Consider the following 23,562-nt stretch of genomic DNA (forward strand, 5'->3'; position numbering starts at 1 on the left):
GGGAGGAAACCGAAGATCTCGGAGAAAACCAACGCAGGTCACGGGGAGAGCGTACAAACTTCGCACAGACAGCGCCCGTAGTCGGACTCTTTTAAAAAGCAATAAAAGTTAACTAAAAAGGCAATACGGGGAGAAAAGATGAGGTGCGAGGGTAAACTAGCCAATAATATAAAGGAGGATAGCAAAAGTTTTTTTAGGTACGTGAAGAGGAAAAAAATAGTCAAGGCAAATGTGGGTCCCTTGAAGAGAGAAGCAGGGGAATTTATTATGGGGAACAAAGAAATGGCAAACGAGTTAAACCGTTACTTTGGATCTGTCTTCACTGAGGAAGATACACACAATCTCCCAAATGTTCTAGGGGCCGGAGAACCTAGGGTGATGGAGGAACTGAAGGAAATCCACATTAGGCAGGAAATGGTTTTGGGTAGACTGATGGGACTGAAGGCTGATAAATCCCCAGGGCCTGATGGTCTGCATCCCAGGGTACTTAAGGAGGTGGCTCTAGAAATAGTGGAAGCATTGGAGATCATTTTTTAATGTTCTATAGATTCAGGATCAGTTCCTGTGGATTGGAGGATAGCAAATGTTATCCCACTTTTTAAGAAAGGAGGGAGAGAGAAAACGGGTAATTATAGACCAGTTAGTCTGACATCAGTGGTGGGGAAGATGCTGGAGTCAATTATAAAAGACGAAATTGCTGAGCATTTGGATAGCAGTAACAGGATAATTCCGAGTCAGCATGGATTTACGAAAGGGAAATCTACTGGAATTTTTTGAGGATGTAACTAGGAAAATTGACAGGAGAGAGTCAGTGGTGTACCTCGACTTTCAGAAAGCCTTCGACAAGGTCCCACATAGGAGATTAGTGGGCAAAATTAGAGCACATGGTATTGGGGGTAGGGTACTGACATGGATAGAAAATTGGTTGACAGACAGAAAGCAAAGAGTGGGGATAAATGGGGCCCTTTCGGAATGGCAGGCAGTGACCAGTGGGGTACCGCAAGGTTCGGTGCTGGGACCCCAGCTATTTACGATATACATTAATGACTTAGATGAAGGGATTAAAAGTACCATTATAACATATAACATATAACATATAACAACTACAGCATGGAAACAGGCCTGTCCGGCCCTACCAGTCCACGCCGACCATTCTCCCTGACATAGTCTCATCTACCTGCACTCAGACCATAACCCTCTAATCCCCTCCTATTCATATACCTATCCAATTTACTCTTAAATAATAAAATCGAGCCAGCCTCCACCACTTCCACCGGAAGCCCATTCCATACAGCCACCACCCTCTGAGTAAAGAAGTTCCCCCTCATGTTACCCCTAAACCTTTGTCCCTCAATTATGAAGCTATGTCCCCTTGTTGGAATCTTCCCCACTCTCAAAGGGAAAAGCCTACCCACGTCAACTCTGTCCGTCCCTCTCAAAATTTAAAAAACCTCTATCAAGTCCCCCCTCAACCTTCTACGCTCCAAAGAATAAAGACCCAACTTGTTCAACCTCTCTCTGTAGCCTAAGTGCTGAAAACCAGGCAACATTCTAGTAAATCTCCTCTGTACTCTCTCCATTTTGTCGACATCCTTCCTATAATTTGGAGACCAGAACTGCACACCATACTCCAGATTCGGCCTCACCAATGCCCTGTACAATTTTAACATTACATCCCAACTTCTATACTCGATGCTCTGATTTATAAAGGCAAGCATACCAAACGCCTTCTTCACCACCCTATCCACATGAGATTCCACCTTCAGGGAACAATGCACAGTTATTCCCAGATCCCTCTGTTCCACTGCATTCCTCAATTCCCTACCATTTACCCTGTACGTCCTATTTTGATTTGTCCTACCAAAATGCAGCACCTCACACTTATCAGCATTAAACTCCATCTGCCATCTTTCAGCCCACCCTTCCAAAAGGCCCAAGTCTCTCTGTAGACTTTGAAAATCTACCTCACTATCAACTACTCCACCTATCTTAGTATCATCTGCATATTTACTAATCCAATTTGCCACACCATCATCCAGATCATTAATGTAAATGACAAACAACATCAAATTTGCAGATGATACTAAGCTGGGGGGTAGTGCGAATTGTGAGGAAGATGCAATAAGGCTGCAGGGTGACTTGGACAGGTTGTGTGAGTGGGCGGATACATGGTAGATGCAGTTTAATGTAGATAAGTGTGAGGTTATTCACTTTGGAAGTAAGAATAGAAAGGCAGATTATTATCTGAATGGTGTCAAGTTAGGAAGAGGGGATGTTCAACGAGATCTGGGTGTCCTAGTGCATCAGTCACTGAAAGGAAGCATGCAGGTACAGCAGGCAGTGAAGAAAGCCAATGGAATGTTGGCCTTCATAACAAGAGGAGTTGAGTATAGGAGCAAAGAGGTCCTTCTACAGTTGTACCGGGCCCTGGTGAGACCGCACCTGGAGTACTGTGTGCAGTTTTGGTCTCCAAATTTGAGGAAGGATATTCTTGCTATTGACGGCGTGCAGCGTAGGTTCACTAGGTTAATTCCCGGAATGGCGGGACTGTCGTATGTTGAAAGGCTGGAGCAATTAGGCTTGTATACACTGGAATTTAGAAGGATGAGGGGGAATCTTATTGAAACATATAAGATAATTAGGGGATTGGACACATTAGAGGCAGGAAACATGTTCCCAATGTTGGGGGAGTCCAGAACAAGGGGCCACAGTTTAAGAATAAGGGGTAGGCCATTTAGAACGGAGATGAGGAAGAACTTTTTCAGTCAGAGAGTGGTGAAGGTGTGGAATTCTCTGCCTCAGAAGACGGTGGAGGCCAGTTCATTGGATGCTTTCAAGAGAGAGCTGGATAGAGCTCTTAAGGATAGCGGAGTGAGGGGGTATGGGGAGAAGGCAGGAACGGGGTACTGATTGAGAGTGATCAGCCATGATCGCATTGAATGGCGGTGCTGGCTCGAAGGGCTGAATGGCCTACTCCGGCACCTATTGTCTATTGTCTATTGTCTATTGAACCCGGGTCACCGGCGCTGCATTCGCTGTGAGGCAGCAACTCTACCGCTGCTCTGTCCCATGTTTAATTGTCATATTCACCGGAACAATGAAATTCGTACTTACTGCAGCTTTGTAGGCACATTAAATGCAACAACAAAATAAATAAATACACGACAAATTGTTAGTTATAATCTAGTAAATTTTCCGTGTATGAAGAAGAGTTCCAACCGGAAATGTCACCGATCCATGTTCTTCAGGAATGCTTTCTGACCCGCTGAGTTACTCCAGCATTTTGTGTCTTTTTTTGGTATGAACCAGCATCTGCAGTTTCATGCTCTGACAAATGGCCGTTTATCCTAGGTAAGCTAGACCTATTGTTTACACCAAAGATGGACACAACTCTCCATTTCTCTCCTCGTTAAATCCCAGTTCAATGTTGGGGGAGTCCAGAACAAGGGGCCACAGTTTAAGAATAAGGGTTAGGCCATTTAGAACGGAGATGAGGAAAGACTTTTTCAGTCAGAGAGTAGTGAATCTGTGGAATTCTCTGCCTCAGAAGGCAGTGGAGGCCAATTCTCTGAATGCATTCAAGAGAGAGCTATATAGAGCTCTTAAGGATAGTGGAGTTAGAGGGTATGGGGAGAAGGCGGGAACGGGGTACTGATTGTACTGGCTAAGATTAAACAGTCTGAAGAAGTGTCTCGACCCGAAACATCACCCATTCCTTCTCTCCTGAGATGCTGCCTGATCTGCTGAGTTACTCCAGCATTTTGTGAAATAAATACCTCCATTCATTGTGATCACAGCTGATCATCCACAATCAGTAACCCATGCCTGCCTTCTCTCCATACCCCTTGATTCCACTAGCCCCTAGAGCTCTATATAACTCTATCTGAGTTCTATCTAATGATTTGCCTCTGTTTTTTTTGCCAAGTATCATAAATCTATAACCTTCAGCTTCTCTGATGGTTGAAGTTTTTCATTCTTGCCTTCAGCTAACTGGCCAGCACGCAACAAAAGCATTTCACTTGTTCCCAGTCGGTGTTCCTAGTTAGAGATGCTGCCTAACATTGCATCAGCAACACCAACCAGCGCACGTATTGTTGAAGAGAAGCTCACTTTTGGACCCAATTCTTTTGACCTAAAGGTAGATTTAGATTCTTTCACGTAGGAGTCAGCGCATGGGATTACACTCAGTGAAATTAATTTTTTTAAACTACAGATGCTTGGAATCTAAAAGAAAAACAGAAAAATGCTGGAAACACTCAAGTGGGTCTGGACACATTGGTAGGAAGAGAAACGTTAACATTTCAGGTTAATTATACTCAGCTCAGATGAAGAATCCCGACCCAAAATGTCAACTGACCACTTTTCTCCTTAGATGCTGGCTGCCTGGCCCATTGAGTTCCTCCAGCATTTATACTCTCGATTTATGCTCGGTAAAGGTATAATAAACTTGCAGCTAATTTTTTTTTTTTGCATCTGTTTTTTTTTTACCTGGCAAAAGAACACTGGCCAAAGTATTTTGAAGTGAATCTCCATTTTGAGTGCAGGTGAGCCGACTACGAAATCATCTGCAGAAACAAGGAACCGCAGATGCTGATTTAACCAAAGAAAGACACAAAATGCTGGAGTAACTTAGTGGGTCAGGCAGCATCTCTGGGGAACATCTGGAGAACTAGGGTGGCACGGTGTTAAAGTTGCTGCCTTGCAGCGCCAGAGACCCAGGTTTGATCCTGACTACCGGGTGCTGTCTGTTTGAAATTTCTACGTTCTCCCCATGACCACGTGGGTTTTCCCCGGGTGCTCCGGTTTCCTCCCGCTCTCCAAAGAAGTACAGGTTTGAAAGTTAGTTGGCTTCGGTAGAAATTTGTAAATTGGTCCCAGTGTGTAGGATAGTGCTAAAGTGCGGGGATCACTGGTCGGCGCTGACACGGTGGGCCAAAGGGCCTCTTTCTGCATTATATCTCCAAACCTAAACTAAACTAATACCTAGCGCAAATTGGAGGAACAGCACATCATATTTAGACAATAGACAATATAGGCAATAGACAGGAGGAGGCCATTCGGCCCTTCGAGCCAGCACCGCCATTCAATGCGATCATGGCTGATCATTCTCAATCAGTACCCATTTCCTGCCTTCTCCCCATACCCCCTGACTCCGCTATCCTTAAGAGCTCTATCTAGCTCTCTCTTGAATGCATTCAGAGACTTGGCCTCCACTGCCCTCTGAGGCAGGGAATTCCACAGATTTACAACTCTCTGACTGAAAAAGTTTTTCCTCATCTCAGTTCTAAATGGCCTACCCCTTATTCTTAAACTGTGGCCCCTGGTTCTGGACTCCCCCAACATTGGGAACATGTTTCCTGCCTCTAACGTGTCCAACCCCTTAATAATCTTATATGTTTCGATAAGATCTCCTCTCATCCGTCTAAATTCCAGTGTATACAAGCCTAGTCGCTCCAGTCTTTCAACGTATGACAGTTCCGCCATTCCGGGAATTAACCTAGTAAACCTACGGTGCACGCCCTCAACAGCAAGAATATCCTTCCTCAAATTTGGAGACCAAAACTGCACACAGTACTCCAGGTGCGGTCTCACTAGGGCCCTATACAACTGCAGAAGGACCTCTTTGCTCCTATACTCAACTCCTCTTGTTATGAAGGCCAACATTCCATTGGCTTTCTTCACTGCCTGCTGTACCTGCATGCTTCCTTTCAGTGACTGATGCACTAGGACACCCAGATCTCGTTGTACGTCCCCTTTTTCCTAACTTGACACCTAACTTTCGCTTGGGCAGTTTACACACCAGCGGTTTTGAACATTGACTTCTCTCACTTAAGGTAGTCCCTTTTCCCCTCTCTTTCCCCTCCCCCTTCCCAGTTCTCCCACAAGTCTTCCTGTCTCCGTCTGCATCCTATCTTTCTCCCGCCCCCTCCCCTGACATCAGTCTGAAGAAGGGTTCTGACCCGAAAGGTCGCCTATCCATGTTCTCCAGGGTTGCTGCCTGACCCGCTGAGTTCCCTCCAGCACCTTGTGCCTTTCTATAGGCTGCACGCTGTTGTTGGAGACAGAGGCAGAGCTCATTTTTACCTCCCACTTTAATGCTGCCTATTTTTGTTTCCCCTTCAGCTGTGTTGAATTGAACAGATTAAAATGAATATGTCCTTCCCTTCAAATGTCAGACAGAGGATTAAACAAATCTTAACATATGCCATTAATTATGATAGAATTACTGGAAAACCCAGTTGCGTTTTAAAATGTGGATCCACTTTAGCTGAGCATGACTTGAAGCAGCAACTGCTTCCATCTGTCTGAAGACTGGGTCTCAGTTGTAAGGCCACAGTTGTGAAATTACTTGATTTCATCTTCCAGTTTTGCTTTATTCTCTTTTTTTTTGAGGATTGATAAAATTCGCCCAACACTTAGATTTTAACTTTCTGCAGAAAGTTTTATTTTGTACATTTAACCCCCCACTTTCCCTGTTAAAGTTCCCCGCTGGTTTTCTGCTCTTGTTGTGCTTGAAGCAAAGGCATGGGTCCACATTGCAATTGAGAGATAGGTCTACAGTTGCAGGAAATCTCTCCTGTCCTCAGCTGTGGCATGTAAATATCTACTCCCTCTTCTCCCCTCTCCCATCGGGCAAAAGTTATAGAAGTGTGAAAATGCACACCATCAGATTCAGGGGCAGTTTCTTCCCGGCTGTTGTCAGCCAGCTGAACCATCCTACCACAACCAGAGAGCAGTGCTGAACTACTGTCTACCTCTTTGATGACCCTCAGATTATCCTTGACCGGACTTTGCTGGCTTTACCTTGTTATTCCCTTACCATGTTATTCCCTTACACACCGTAAATGGATCGGTTGCAATCATGCATGGTCTCTTCTGTCGGCTGGTGAGCATGCAACAAAAAGCTTTTCACTGTACCTCGGTACACGTGACAATAAACTAAACTGAACTACACCTGCTAGGCATTGGAGCCTGCTTTGGCATCTTAGCCACAAACCACTCAGCAAATTTCTCACTGATCCGTTGGGTCGAATGGTCTGTTTCCTTTCCCTCGCACTTGGTTTTCTTTTCACTTCGTTGCTTTGGTGTCACGAAAGAACTTGACATCTTTAGGCAATGCCCTCATCACCACGCCACCTCATATTTCCTTCGGGTATAGAAGGAAGGCGTTCGGCCCATCAAGTCTCTGCCAGCTCCCATTCTCACATTTATTCTGCTTGGGTGGTTTACAACCCGATGGTATGAAAATTGAACTCTCCAATTTTAGGTAACTATTAGACCAAGTGGACCATTTGGGCCCAAACCTCGCCTGCATTGGAGCAGTCCCCTCTCCCCACTCCTCTCTCCCCCCCTCCCCTCCCCCTCTACCCGCCTCCACCACCTACCCCCCTCCCTCCCCCTATCCCCCCCACCCTCCCTCGGAGATAGATTTAAACTTTAAAATGTGAGTAACTTTAAAAATATAACACCAACTTCAATGAAACTACTTCCATTAGCACTACGGTGGCACGGTGGCGCAGCAGTAGAGTTGCTGCCTTACAGCGAATGCAGCGCCGGAGACTCAGGTTCGATCCTGACTACGGGCGCCGTCTGTACGGAGTTTGTACGTTCTCCCCGTGACCTGCGTGGGTTTTCTCCGAGATCTTCGGTTTCCTCCCACACTCCAAAGATGTACAGGTATGTAGGTTAATTGGCTGGGCAAATGTAAAAATTTTCCCTAGTGGGTGTAGGATAGTGTTAGTGTGCGGGGATCGCTGGGCGGCGCGGACCCGATGGGCCAAAGGGCCTGTTTCTGCGCTGTATCTCTAAATCTAAAAATCAAAGGGATGACGGTGAGTAAGGTGGGCCTAAAATCGTTGCGCTATCGTGCACTGTTTTGGCTGTAGTTCAGGAACAAACAAACAAACAAACCAGAGTTTTATTATATAGATACAACTCTCACACTCTCTTCTTTCCCTGAAACTTCTCCTCCCCTCCCCCTACCCCATGTCTTACCTCAACTCAGTCCCCTCTCCCTCCCCTCCACATTCCTTCCTCTAGCTTCACAATTCACAATGGCTCAGTCGTTTTGTCTCACACCTTCTGTCTTTTCATCTCTGGTCTTAGTCTAACCAACTGCATATCAAATACCCCCCCTCCCCACTCCCCTCACCTGTATCAACATATTACCTGCCAGGTTTTGTCCTGCCTCTCTTAAAACTTCCACCCACCCCCCCCCCCCCCCCCCCACTCAATCAGTCTGAAGAATGGTCACGATGGTTGGACCCAAAATGTTACCCATCCATGTTCTCCAGAGATGCTGCCTGACCCGCTGAGCTACTCCAGCACTCTGTGTCTATTTCCCAGTCAGTTGTTCTCCCGCTAATGCCCTTCTATACCTTACTGGTGTGGAGGTCAACTGGCCTCTGTAAAAATTGCAGTGGGATAGCATAGAACTAGAATGATTATGAACGGGTGGTCGATAGTTGGTGTGGACTCGGTGGGCCAAAGGGCTGTTTCCATGCTGAAACTGTAAACTGAATAAACTAATACTAATAACTAAACTAAAACTAATCTAAACTAAATTTCTTAGCAAGGCAATAGACAATAGGTGTAGGAGTAGGCCATTCGGCCCTTCGAGCCAGCACCACCATTCAATGTGATCATGGCTGATCATTCTCAATCAGTACCCCTTTCCTGCCTTCTCCCCATACCCCCTGACTCCGCTATCCTTAAGAGCTCTATCTAGCATTCAGAGAATTGGCCTCCACTGCCTTCTGAGGCAGAGAATTCCACAGATTCACAACTCTCTGAGTGAAAATGTTTTTCCTCATCTCCGTTCTAAATGGCTTCCCCCTTATTCTTAAACTGTGGCCCCTGTCTTCAAAGTATTGGAGCCTTGAGTCAGTAACACTACCTGCTGCCGCTCCGAGTCTCTCCTGCGACAATATATTGGAAGATATTGCTCAGGTAACCCAAGGATGAACCCATGCTGTTTTTCTTGGCTGTGCCTGATGGTAACAGGTCCACCCACCACCAATTTTCCGGCAGCCTTGGTTCCAGAGGCTTTCTAGTTTATCCGCTTTGCCGGACCAACAGATGTCACGGCGTCAGAGAGGAGTCCAACTGTATCGGAACCAGGGACCGTGATACCGGCCCCGCAAGGTTGGCCCCGGTAGTCGGTTATGGGATGGATCTGCCGACTCCGGCCGGCCCGGAGTTCCAGAGCCCCGGGGGGGCAAACTCGACCCGCCGATCAGGAGGTGCAGATCCAGAGCAAGCAAGATCATGAGGGACCCCTACCACCCCAGTAACGGACTGTTCCAGATGCTACGATCAGGCAAACGCCTCCGCTGTCACGCTGTGAAAACGGAGAGGATGAGACAGAGTTTTTTCCCACAGGCCATCAGGACTGTCAACTTTTATAACTCCAGAGACTAAATTTTTGTCTACACTATAGTAACTTATTAACTTTATTTATATGCTGTAACTGTAATTCTTTTTTGTGCACAATCCGCAGGCATTGCCACTTTCATTTCACTGCACATCTTGTATGTGTATGTGACAAATAAACTTGACTTGACTTGACTTGACTTGACTTGACTTGATCGGCGCGAAAGTCCCGATGAGGTCGAGTTTGGCCGCCTCACCCGGCCTCGGCGTCACATTTTCGGGGCTACATGGTTTTTTTGGGGGGGGGGGGGGGGGGGGGTGGGGGGGGGTGGATTTCAAGTGCACTCTCGCAATTATGTCCTGATCAAAGAAACATATTAAATTAAGGGGTAGGACATTTAGCACTGAGATGAGGAAAAACATTTTTCACCCAGAGTTGTGAATCTGTGGAATTCTCTGCCACAGAAGGCAGTGGAGGCCAATTCACTGGATGCTTTCAAGAGAGAGTTAGATTTAGCTCTTCGGGCTAAAGGGATATGGGGGGGGGGGGAAAGCAGGAACGGGAACCTGATTGTGGATGATCAGCCAAGATCATAGGGCGGCACGGTGGCGCAGCGGTAGAGTTGCTGCTTTACAGCGAATGCAGCGCCGGAGACTCAAGTTCGATCCTGACTACGGGTGCTGTACTGTAAGGAGTTTGTACGTTCTCCCCGTGACCTGCGTGGGTTTTCTCCGAGATCTTCGGTTTCCTCCCACACTCCAAAGACGTACAGGTATGTAGGTTAATTGACTGGGTAAATGTAAAATTTGTTCCTAGTGTGTGTAGGATAGTGTTAATAGTGTTAGTGTGTGGGGATCGCTGGGCGGCGCGGACTTGGTGGGCCGAAAAGGCCTGTTTCCGCGCTGTATCTGAAATATGAAAAATATAAAATATGAAACATTGAATGGCGCTGCTGGCTCGAAGGGCCGAATGGCCTACTCCTGCACCTATTTTCTGTGGTTCCATGTTTCTACCCGTTGCGGGAAAATCGGTGGTGGGTCTATAGTACAACTGGGATCAATAGACAATAGGTGCAGGAGGAGGCCATTCGGCCCTTCGAGCCAGCACCGCCATTCAATGTGATCATGGCTGATCATTCTCAATCAGTACCCCGTTCCTGCCTTCTCCCCATACCCCCTGACTCCGCTATCCTTAAGAGCTCTATCTAGCTCTCTCTTGAATGCATTCAGAGAATTGGCCTCCACTGCCTTCCGAGGATCGCCGAGATGGACTCACGGAACGGTGGACAACTGGGACAATTAGTGAGAACAACGAGTTACCCTCCCGGACTGTGACCCCTGCAGTAAACTGACTTTAAAAGATTAGGAAGGCAAGGTTCTATTTTCAAACAGATTTATTTTTATAAAGCAGGTCTACTTACAAGGAACTACAGATGAAGCAGCTCTTTAATTGAACAATTATCCAAACCGTATGAAGTAAGGCCTTCAGGAGGCAATAGTTCTCCCGGTGCCTTTTCATGACAGAACGAAATATTCACAGTGCACTTAGAGATCACGAAGCTCAACGCAAATACATTTTAAAGCTGTACGTCTATGACCTTAACTCCTCAACTTTGACTAAATGAACTGAATTGCAACCGAAACGAAAAGGAAATCAGTGTGATATTGAAGCACGTTGTGCCGTTGCTTGGTTGAGCAAACATAACTCTGGAAGGAAATAAAATGATTATAAAGCAAAATAAAAATACAAAAAACAAAAATGAAGAAGATGCTGATAGCTGATTGAAGTTTCCACGGCTTCACTTTCCGCGTGTGACTGATTTCTTGGGGAAACACTGCGGCCTGCTTCTCATGAACCTCCAACCCCGCGTTCTCAAACCTACAAGGATAGTCAGTTCTTACTGAAGTTTCCTAATGTGTTCATCACGCAAGATTCATTTTCCAAATCGCCCGTTAATGCTAGATGGATATTTAGGATGCCTCAGAGCTCCTAGTCACAACGTATGCGTGCCAGCAGGAGAGGAGATGACATGGATGTCTTTTGATGCCAACAAAAAAAAAAACCCCAACAATATTTTTGGTTTGTTGTTGCCACGTTTGTGCAGAGAACAAAACAAAAAGTGACGATTCGTTCAAACTGCAACGGTGAGCGTTTGCAGTTTGGAAAGCTTGGCTCCATGCCAAGTGGTTTTCCTGACTGCTCTGTGTTCTCGGAGTCCCTGAGCCAATCTGACCTTTCTAGTGGGGATTGCAGAACACAGTGATCATGGTTCAGGCAGGGCTGTGTAACTCAATAAAATCTAATAACTAGTGTTTGTTTGCATTTCGTGATTCCCATAGTTTCGCCAACGAACGCTCTGCTGTGCTGAGGGGAGGGTTCTTGCGAGACTCCAAAACCATCATCTCTTTTCTTTGTTGCTACCTTCGCCCAGCGGAAATAAAACGACCCCCCATTCTGCATTCTCCTTGATCTCTCTCCCCCTTTGTCTCGTTTTCACACCTTGCACTCCCTTATCTCGCTCGGTATCTCCCTCTCCCCTGGCTTCAGTCTGAAGAAGTGTAGGAAGTGCAATAACTGCAGATGCTGGTTCAAATCGAAAATATAGGAAAGGGGGTGCTTTTGGGGAGGTGGGGAGGAGGGAGACGGGGTTGTCAAAACTAACATCTGCGGAAAGGAGTGAAGAGAATGGATTTCGGAAAAGAGATAGGCACAAAAAGCTGGAGTAACCCAGCGGGTCAGGCAGCATCTCTGGAGAGAAGGAATGGGGGATATTTCGGGTCGAGACCCTTCTTCAGACTGAAGGTAGACACAAAATGCTGGAGTAACTCAGCGGGTCAGGCAGCATCTCAGGAGAGAAGGAATGGGTGACGTTTCGGGTCGAGACCCTTCTTCAGACCGAGGTTCAGTCAGTTCTTCAGTCACCCATTCCTTCTCTCCAGAGATGCTGCCTGACCCACTGAGTCACTCCAGCTTTTTGTGTCCATCTCTTTTCCGAAATCCATTCTCTTCACTCCTTTCCGCAGATGTCAGTTTTTGACAACCCTATCTCCCTCCTCCCCACCTCCCAAACCACCCCCCCCCCTTTCCTATATATTTTTGGACAACCTCAAATGTGCTTAAAAGCTTCGGACGTCATCAGGATTTGCCCACCCCCCTGCTGGCTTATTAGTCTATGCTATCAAATTTATTAACGGAGAGAAACATACAAAGAATCATTATTACGCACACAGAATCTAAACAGAAAGGGGGGAAAGGAATCATAGTTTAAAGGAGAAGATTCTATTTTATAGAGGAAAGAAAAAGTTTAATAATTTTTTTTTAAAGAAAAGCATGTGCAAGTTCAGATTTTATTGCTTGATTTAAAGAGCGGGCCGATAATCATTTGAAGACCCCCTGGAATGTAGGACAGACGTGAGTCTTCATTTTCTTCACAGCTTTTTTCACCTCTTTACTCTTTTTATCCCACCTATGAATGACTGTCAGGAGGTTCTGCTTGTTGACTTTGCGGCCCATGATGAGAAAGTTACTGTTCAGGTTATCCAGCTGGTGGCAGGGACAGTCCGCGCCATTCTTAATGTACAAGGTCAGCTTCTTCAGGTCCTTCTTCTTCAGCGGGCCCAACTTCAGAGACTTCTTCTTCTTCTGAGGAATGATCTTCCGGTCGCCGTTCTCCTTCCTCACCTCCTTAATCTTCATCTTCAGAGCTGTAACAAAGCAGCACAGTGATGATCAGTGGGAGAGAGAGAGAGAGAGAGGTTGGCAAAAATTTCGAGATACAGAGTGGAAGCCAAGCCCTTCCACCCACCCTTTCTGCCCCGAACAGCCATCACGCTGGTTGTATCTCCAGGCAAAAGGTTATAGAAGTGTCAAAACGCACACCTCCAGATTCAGGGACAGTTTCTTACCAGCTCTTATCAGGCAACTGAATCATCCCACCACAACCACAGACTATATTTCGCCTGGGCAGTTTGCAGCCCGGCGGTATGAACGTCGACTTCTCCAACTTCAGATAGCTCCTCTGTCCCTCCCTTCCCCTCCTCCTTCCCAGATCTCCCTCTATCTTCCTGTCTCCACCTATATCCTTCCTTTGTCCCACCCCCGACATCAGTCTGAAGAAGGGTCTCGACCCGAAACGTCACCCATTACTTCTCTCCCGAGACGCTGCCTGACCTGATGAGTTACTCCAGCATTTTGTGAATAAATCTACCATCTACCTCACTGGTCTACCCTCGGTCTACCTTAGTGGGATCCCGTTGGAGGGGACGGAAATGTTAGAGGATGATTTGTTGGATATTCAGAGGTTCACCTGCACCTCCTCCAACCTCATCTATTGTATCCGCTGCTCTAGATATCAACTTCTTTACATCGGCGAGACCAAACACAGGCTCGGCGATCGTTTCGCTCAACACTTTCGCTCAGTCCGCCTTAACCAACCTGGTCTCCCGGTGGCTGAGCACTTCAACTCCCCCTCCCACTCCCAGTCTGACCTTTCTGTCATGGGCCTCCTCCAGTGCCATAGTGAGGCCCACCGGAAATAGGAGGAACAGCACCTCATATTTCGCCTGGACAGCTTGCAGCCCAGTGGTATGAACATTGACTTCTCCAACTTTAGATAGTTCCTCTGTCCCTCTCTTCCCCTCCTCCTTCACAGTTCTCCCACTGTCTTCCTGTCTCCACCTATATCCTTCCTTTGTCCCGCCCACCTGACATCAGTCTGAAGAAGGGTCTCGACCCGAAACGTCACCCATTCCTTCTCTCCTGAGATGTTGCCTGACCTGCTGAGTTACTCCAGCATTTTGTGAATAAATACCTTCGATTTGTACCAGCATCTGCAGTTATTTTCTTATATTATATCACCTGTGTCCCTCGGTCTACCCGCGATCGGACTTTGCTGGCTTTACCTTGCACTAAACGTTATTCCCTTATCATGTATCTATACACTGCAAATGGCTTAATGGTAATCATGTATTGTTTTTCCGCTGACTGGTTAGCATGCAACAAAAGTTTTTCACTGTACACGTGACAATAAACTAAACTGTAACTGTAAACTGTAACTGTGTCTTACACACTGGGGACAAGTTACAACTTGACTTACAAACCTGTATATCTTTGGAGTGTGGGAGGAAACCGGAGCACCCGGAGAAAACCCACGCAGTCACGGGGAGAAAGGGCAAACTTCACACATACAGCACCCGTAGTCAGTGTAGGAAAATAACTGCAGATGCTGGTACAAAACGAAGGTATTTATTCACAAAATGCTGGAGTAACTCAGCGGGTCAGGCAGCATCTCAGGAGAGAAGGAATGGGTGACATTTCGGGTCGAGACCCTTCCTCAGACTAGGGTGGATTGGGTAGGAAGGGACGAGTGGACCAGGGAGTTACGGAGGGAACGGTCTCTGCGGATCGCAGAGAGGGGAGGGGATGGGAAGATGTGGCCAGTGGTGGGGTCCCGTTGGAGGTGACGGAAATGTTGGAGGATGATTTGTTGGATACGCTGGCTGGTGGGTTGGAAGGTGAGAACGAGGGGGATTCTGTCCTTGTTATGAGTGGGGGGAGGGGGAGCAAGAGCGGAGCTGCGGGATGTAGAAGAGACCCTAGTGAGAGCCTCATCTATAATGGAAGAGGGGAAGCCCCGTTTCCTGAAGAATGAGGACATCTCTGACGCACTAGTGTGAAACACCTCATCCCAAGCGCAGATGCGGCGTAGACGGAGGAATTGGTAGTAGGGGATAGACTTTTTGCAGGAGACAGAGTGGGAAGAAGTGTAGTCCAGATAGCTGTGCGAGTCAGTGGGTTTATAGTAGATGTCAGTCACTAGTCTGTCTCCTGTGATGGAGATGGTGAGGTCCAGAAACGGGAGGGAGATGTCGGAGATAGTCCAGATATATTTAAGGGCAGGATGGAAATTGGAAGTGAAGTGTATGAAGTTAGTGAGTTCTGCATGGGTACAAGAGGTAGCACCAATGCAGTCGTTGATGTAGCGGAGGTAGAGTTCGGGGATGGGGCCGGTGTACGCCCGGAACAGGGATTGTTCGACGTACCCGACAAAGAGGCAGGCGTAGCTAGGGCCCATGCGAGTGCCCATAGCTACGCCTCTGGTTTGGAGGAAGTGGGAGGAGTCAAAGGAGAAGTTGTTAAGGGTAAGAACCAGCTCTGCTAGGCGGAGGAGAATGGTAGTAGATGGGGATTGGCTGGTTCTACGGTCGAGGAAGAAACGGAGGGCTTCAAGACCATCCTTGTGGGGGATGGATGTGTAGAGTGACTGGACATCCATGGTGAAGATGAAGGAGTGGGGGCCTGGGAACCGGAAGTTATCGAGGAGACGGAGAGCGTGTGAGGTGTCTTGGACGTAGGTGGGGAGGGATTTGACATGGGGGGATAGGATGGAGTCGAGGTAGGTGGAAATAAGTTCGGTGGGGCATGAGCAGGCAGAGACAATGGGTCTGCCGGGACAGTTCTGTTTGTGGATTTTAAGTAGAAGGTAAAATGTCTTTCCAGGTGAGACAGAGGTTCACCTGCACCTCATCGAACCTCATCTATGGTATCCGCTGCTCTAGATGTCAACTTCTTTACATTGGCGAAACCAAACGCAGGCTCGGCGATCATTTTGCTCAACACCTTCGCTCAGTCCGCCTTAACCAACCTGATCTCCCGGTGGCTGAGCACTTCAACTCCCCCTCCCACTCCCAGTCTGACCTTTCTGTCATGGGCCTCCTCCAGTGCCATAGTGAGGCCCACCGCAAATTGGAGGAACAGCACCTCATATTTCGCTTGGTCAGCTTGCAGCCAATTGAACATTGACTTCTCCAACTTTAGATAGTTCCTCTGTCCCTCTCTTCCCCTCCCCCTTCCCAGTTCTCCCTCTATCTTCCTGTCTCCACCTATATCCTTCCTTTGTCCCGCCCCCCCCCCCTGACATCAGTCTGAAGAAAGGTCTCGACCCGAAACGTCGCCCATTCCTTCTCTCCTGAGATGCTGCCTGACCTGCTGAGTTACTCCAGCATTTTGCGAATAAATAAGCACCAATAGTCAGGATCAAATCCGGGTCTCTGGCGCTGCGAGGCAGCAAGTCTACCACTGCACCACTGAATAGAATAGAATCAAGGGAGGTATTTTTTATTGAAGATAGACACAAAATGTTGGAGTAACTCAGGGGGACAGGCAGCATCTCTGGAGAGAAGGAATGGGTGACGTTTGGGGATGAGGCCCTTCTTCAGAGGTATTTTTATTGATCTCTCGAAGTGTTGTATACACTAGAATTTAGAAGGATGAGAGGGGATCTTATTGAAACATATAAGATTATTAAGGGATTGGACACGCTAGAGGCAGGAAACATGTTCCCAATGTTGGGGGAGTCCAGAACCAGGGGCCACAGTTTAAGAATAAGGGGTAGGCCATTTAGAACGGAGATGAGGAAAATCTTTTTCACTCAGAGAATTGTAAATCTGTGGAATTCTCTCCTCAGAAGGCAGTGGAGGCCAATTCTCTGGATGCTTTCAAGAGAGAGCTGGATAGAGCTCTTAATGATAGCGGAGTCAGGGGGTATGGGGAGAGGGCAGGAACAGGGTACTGATTGTGGATGATCAGCCATGATCACATTGAATGGCGGAGTTGGCTCGAAGGGCCGAATGGCCTCCTCCTGCACCTATTGTCTATTGTCTATTGGAACTGGATTAGATGGAGATCACCTTGGCACTGTGTTCCATGAATGGTACATATCTTCTCAGCGTGCAAACATAGAAGGGGAAATTCTAAGTCACTGTAGGCTCTTGTCCAAGCTGAGAAAAATAGAAAATGTAGGTTTTTCTCCCTTTCCAGCTCTTGGGCTGTAGCCTGTACAACACCGCCAGTGGTACTTTTAAATGTGCGAAGACATTTGTCTCCAGTGCCTTTCTGGGCAATGTGATCAACAACCCCACCACAGTTTGGTTAAACAATCATTTCCTCCATTTCTCTCTACCCCCCCCCCCCCCCCCCCCCCCACTTCTATCAATGTATCCAGTCTTTCCCCTTAGTTATGGATGCTTCTATCAGTAAAATCATTTTTCCTAACTGGTTGGAGAAGTGACTAGGTAAAAGTGCAGCGGTAGACTTGCTGCCTCACAGCACAAGAGACCCGAGTTCGATCCTGACTACGGTTGCTGTCTGCACGGAGTTTGTACGTTCTCCCCGTGACCTGCGTGGGTTTACCCCATGATCTCCTCTTTCCAGCCACACTCCAAAGACGTACAGGTTTATAGGTTAATTAGCCTGTTTACAATTGTAAATTGTCCCTTGTGTGTGTAGGATAGTGTTAATGTGCGGGGATCGCTGGTCGGTGCGGGCTAGGTGGGTCAAAGGACCTGTTTCCGCGCTGTATCTCTAAATTAAACGAAACTAGGCTTGACATCCATCTCAGTTTAATCTTCCCTCAGCCGCCTTTGATCTTAAGAAGGAAACATCAGCCTGACCAATCTCACTTCATAAATAACACTCCTTTGGTTCAGTTTAGTTTCGTCTAATGTCACGTGCACTGGAGTATAGTGAAAAGCTTTTTGTTGCGTGCTATCCAGTCATCAAAAAGACTAGATATGATTACAATCAAGCAGTCCACAGTCTACAGATGCAGGATAAAGGAAATAACATTCAGTGCAAGATAAAGTCCAGAAAAGTCTGATGAAAAGTAGTCCCAGGGTCCCCAATGAGGTCGATGGTAGCTCAGGACCGTTCTCTGGTTGGTGGTAGGATGGTTCAGTTGCCTGATAACAGCTGGGAAGAAACTGTCCCTGAATCGAGAGGTGTGCTTTTTCAAACTTCTGTACCTCTTGCCTGATGGGAGAGGGGAGAAGAGGGAGTGATCGGGGGTGAGACTGGTGTGTAGGAACTGCAGATGCTGGTTTAAACCGTAGACACAAAAAGCTGGAGTAACTCAGCGGGACAGGCAGCATCTCTGGAGAGAGGGAATGGGTGACGTTTCGGGTCGAGACCCTTCTTCACACTGGTCCTTGGTTATGCTTGTGGCTTTGCCGAGGCAGCGTGGAAATGTGGATGGAGTCAGTGAAAGGGAGATTCTTTCAGCCTTAGCAACACCCTTGTGAATCTTCTCTGCACCCTATCTCTTATGAAGTAACAACTGAAGGCACGATGTCAGTAACAACTAAAGGCACTGCTGCGCTGGTCAAGAAGGCACGGCAACGACTGTTCTACCTGAGAACACTGAAGAAGTCTGGTCTGCCCCAACAGCTGCTGACGACCTTCTACCGCTGCACCATAGAGAGCATCCTAACACATGGCATCCCTGTGTGGTATCTCAGCTGCATGGAGGCAGAGAGGAGAGCTCTTCAGCGGGTAGTCAAGAGAGCTCAGAGGACCATCGGAACACAGCTACCAGCCTTGGAGGGCATCTACAACACACGATGCCTCAGAAAAGCCACCAGCATCCACAAAGACTCCTCACACCCCTGCAACAGTCTGTTCGAACTTCTACCATCGGGCAGACGATACAAGGCCTTCTACGCCCGCACCTCCAGACTCAGGAACAGCTTCATCCCCAGGGCCATAGCTGCTATGAACCGGTCCTGCTGAGCCGGATGGTCACATCGCACAGTGAACCGGCACAGATCTACTCTACTTGCACTTTATTCTGTTTTAAAACAGTTCCAATTTGTTTCATTGGGTTGTTTAAATTAATACTGACTAGCTAATTAATTTATTGCATCGTATGGGAGGCGCATTCCCAATCTCGTTGTACCCCTGTACAATGACAATAAAGATATATTGTATTGTATTGTATTGTATTGTCACAGCAGGTAGAGCCACTGCCTCACACCACCAACGTGGGAGCTGTCTGTGTGGAGTTTGTCTGTTCTTCCTGTTACAATGTGACTCTCCTCTGGCTGGCTTTCCTACTACTTTCCAAAGACATGTAGTCCAATAGGCTAAGTGGCCGCTGTCAATTCTACCATGCGTTTAGTGAATAGTTGACCCCAGAGGGGAATTGTTAACAATTTTGGGTGAACAAAAAGTGCGATTAATATCAGATTCATATAGCTGATGGTTTGCACAGACTCAGTGGGCTGAAAGGCCAGATTCTGTGCTGCACGCCGCCTTAACTCACTGTGACAAGGACCCAAGGCTGAGGAATTCAGTTTAGTTTGGCTTAGTTTAGAGAAACTGCGCGGAATCAGGTCTTTCGGCCCACCGAGTCCGTGCCGACCAGCACATTAACACTAACCTACACACACTTGGGACAATTTACTCGTACACCAAGCCAATGACCCTGCATACCTGTGCATATTTGGAGTGTGGGAGGAAACCGAAGATCTCGGAGAAAACCCACGCGGTCACGGGGAGAAGGTACAAACTCCGTACAGACGGCACCCGTAGTCGGTTCGAACCCGGGTCTCCGGCGCTGTAAGGCAGCAACTCTGCCGCTGCGCCACCATGGCCACAAAATGGTGGAGTTTAAGAGGACATTGCGTGGCATTCAAAAAAAAATCTCCTTTCACTCCAGCTCGGAGCGATGCCATTACAACAGTCAAGGGCAGGGAGCACAACAAGGTCAACTTCAGGGTGCTTCGGTGGCGCAGCGGTAGAGCGGCTGCCTCACAGCGTCAGAGACCCTTGGTTCGATCCTGCCCTCGGGTCCTCCCTGTTTGTACATTCACCATATCACCGCATGTCTTTCCTCTGGGTGCTCCGGTCTCCTCTCACATCCCAAAACATGCTGGTGTGTGGGTTACCTGGCCTCTGTAACAATTGCAGTGGGATAGCATAGAACTAGAATGAATATGAACAGGTGGTCGAAAGTTGGCGTGGACTCGATGGGCCAAAGGGCTGTTTCCCTGCTGAAACTGTAAACCAAATAAACTAATACTAATAACTAAACTAAAACTAATCTAAACTAAATTTCTTAGCAAGGCATACTACTTTGTCTTCATAGTATTGGGAAGGATACAGTTGGCCAACATTTCTATTCATTGCCACTCGAGCCAACAAGACTGTGGGGGTTCTCTGACTGATAGACTTATAAAGCATGGCTTAGATTGTTCAGGCTTCCGAATTACTAACAAGCATCAAATTCATAATTATTCTATTCCTGTACAAGGAAAGAATGGGACATTTCTGAAGGAACGCCATGTACAGTGCCCTCCATAATGTTTGGGCAAAGACCCATCGTTTATTTATTTGCCTCTGTACTGCACAATTTGAAATTTGTAATAGAAAAAAATCACGTGGTTAAAGTGCACATTGTCAGATTTTATTGAAGGGTATTTTTATACATTTTGGTTTCACCATGTAGAAATTACAGCTGTGTTTATACATAGTCCCCCCATTTCAGGGCACCATGATGTTTGGGACACATGGCCTCACAGGTGTTTGTAATTGCTCAGGTGTGTTTAAATGCCTCCTTAATGCAGGTATACGAGAGCTCTCAGCACCTAGTCTTTCCTCCAGTCTTTCCATCACCTTTGGACACTTTTATTGCTGTTTATCAACATGAGGACCAAAGTTGTGCCAATGAAAGTCAAAGAAGCCACTATGAGACTGAGAAACTAGAAGAAAACTGTTAGAGACATTAGCCATACCTTAGGCTAAACCAAAATCAACTGTTTGGAACATCATTAAGAAGAAAGAGAGCACTGGTGAGCTTACTAATCGCAAAGGGACTGGCAGGCCAAGGAAGACCTCCACAGCTGATGACAGAAGAATTCTCTCTATAATAAAGAAAAATCATCAAACACCTGTCCGACAGATCAGAAACACTCTTCAGGAGTCAGGTGTGGATTTGTCAATGACCACTGTCTGCAGAAGACTTCACGAACAGTAATACAGAGGCTACACTGGAAGATGTAAACCACTGGTTAGCTGCAAAAATAGGATGGCCAGGTTACAGTTTGCCAAGAAGTACTTAAAAGAGCAGCCACAGTTCTGGAAAAAGGTCTTGTGGACAGATGAGATGAAGATTAACTTATATCAGAGTGATGGCAAGAGCAAAGTGTGGAGGAGAGAAGGAACTGCCCAAGATCCAAAGCAGACCACCTCATCTGTGAAACGCGGTGTTGGGGGTGTTATGGCCTGGGCATGTATGGCTGCTGAAGGTACTGGCTCACTTATCTTCATTGATGATACAACTGCTGGTGGTGGTAGCATAATGAATACTGAAGTGTATAGACACATCCTATCTGCTCAAGTTCAAACAAATGCCTCAAAACTCATCGGCCGGCAGTTCATTCTACAGCAAGCCAATGATGCCAATCATACTGCTAAAGCAACAAAGCAGTTTTACAAAGCTAAAAAATGGTCATTTCTTGAGTGGTCAAGTCAATCACCCGATCTGAACCCAATTGAGCACGCCTTTCATATGCCGAAGAGAAAACTAAAGGGGACTAGCCCCCAAAACAAGCATAAGCTAAAGATGGCTGCAATACAGGCCTGGCAGAGCATCACCAGAGAAGACACCCAGCAACTGGTGATGTCCATGAATCGCAGACTTCAAGCAGTCATTGCATGCAAAGGAGATGCAACAAAATACTAAACGTGACTACTTTCATTTACATGACATTGCTGTGTCCCAAACATTATGGTGCCCTGAAATGGGTGACCAGCTGGCTCCAGAACAACTCTGCACAACTCTAACCACCACCCCCAGAGATGCTGCCTGTCCCGCTGAGTTACTCCAGGTTCTTGTGTCTATCCTCGATATGAACAGCAAACTGTAACTAACCTATAGTTACACGACCCCCCCCCCCCCCCATTTCCTCCCCTTCCCTCCCTTTCTCCCGATTCTTTCCTCTGAAAGCAACCCATTTCTCCCCCCCTCCCCCCCCGTGTCCTTCCAACTATATTCCTTCCTCTGGCTTCACATTTTGTGCTTCTTACCTTATCTCACTTTTCTTTGCCTATTCATCTCTAGCTTTTGTCCAACCATCTATATATCACCCTGCCCCTCACCTGTATCTACCTATTATTGCCAGACTTTGTCCTCCCCCCCCCCCACCTTTCTTCCAGTCTTCCCCCTCCCCCCCCCCCCAACCCCCAACCCCCCCCCCCCCCCCCCCACCCCACCAGCACCACCCCACTGCAATTAGTCTGAAGATGGATCCTGACCCAAAATGTCACCTATCCACATTCTCGGGAGACGCTGTCTAACCGCTACGCTATTCCAGCACTTTGTGTCGCGCCTTTTTCTTGTAAACCAAGCAACTACAGTTCCTGGTGCCTTGTGCTAATTATAGACATGGATATGTGGAGGATGCCGAATTATACATCCTACTGGATCAAGTGGACCCGTTGGGCCCAAACCTCTCCTGCATTGGTGCACCACCCTCTCCTTCCCCCCTTCCCCCTCCCCCATCCCCACCTCCTCCCCTCCCTCCACCCATACCACCCCCCTTCCCCGCCCCCCCCCCCCCACTCCATCCCCCTCAACCCCTCTTATCCTTGTTGGGCCCAAACCTCTCCTGCATTGGTGCAGTACCCTCTCCTCCCCCCTTCCCCCCTCCCCCATCCCCACCTCCCCCCCTCCCTCCACCCATACCTCCCCCCTTCCCCTCCCCCCCCCCCCCCCCCCCCACTCCATCCCCCCTTCCCCTCTTATCCTTGTTGGGCCCAAACCTCTCCTGCATTGGTGCAGCACCCTCTCCTCCCCCTCCCCACCTCCCCCACTCCCCCCCTCCCCTCTCCCCCACTCCCCCCTCCCTCCACCCCACCTTCCCCTCTTCCCCTCCTCCTCCACTCCATCTCCCTCAACCCCCTTTATCCTCATTGGGCCCAAACCTCCCCTGCATTGGTGCAGCACCCTCTCCACCCCCCCCCCTCCCTCCCCTCTTCCCACTCCCTCCTCCCCCCATCCCCACCTCCCCCTTTCCCTTCCCCCCCGCTCCATCCTCCTCAACCCCCCTTATCCTCCCTCCCTAGGAGATAGATTTCAACTTTAAAATGTGAATAACTTAAAAAAGATAACACCGATTTCAATGAAACTTCTTCCATTAGCACCAAAGGGACGACGGTGAGTAAGGTGGGCCTAACATTGTCGCGCTATCGTGTACCATTTTGGCTGTAGTTCCGGAACAAACAAACAAACAAAGTATATAGATTTTAGTGCATAGATTTGTGAGCCACAGATTTTGCTCCAAGGGTATTTAATTGAGCAAATTTGAACTCCTCAGTTACAATGGTGGGATTTCAGCCCGTGTTTCTGGAAGTGT

At 47.6% G+C, this 23,562-nt stretch overlaps 1 protein-coding gene across 1 annotated transcript in view; it reads right to left on the bottom strand.

Annotated features, from left to right (window-relative positions):
* Positions 1 to 12,428: 12,428 nt before the first annotated feature.
* LOC144610342 (secreted frizzled-related protein 1-like) overlaps positions 12,429 to 23,562 on the bottom strand; it is a 151,495-nt gene continuing 140,361 nt past the window's right edge. The window contains exon 3 of the mRNA XM_078428963.1: positions 12,429 to 13,077. Within this exon, the coding sequence (XP_078285089.1) occupies positions 12,752 to 13,077 (326 nt within the window). The 3' untranslated portion in view covers positions 12,429 to 12,751. The remainder of the gene's footprint in view (positions 13,078 to 23,562) is intronic.

The sequence above is a fragment of the Rhinoraja longicauda genome, chromosome 36 (assembly GCF_053455715.1).
Source record: "Rhinoraja longicauda isolate Sanriku21f chromosome 36, sRhiLon1.1, whole genome shotgun sequence".
Lineage (NCBI taxonomy): Eukaryota > Metazoa > Chordata > Chondrichthyes > Rajiformes > Arhynchobatidae > Rhinoraja > Rhinoraja longicauda.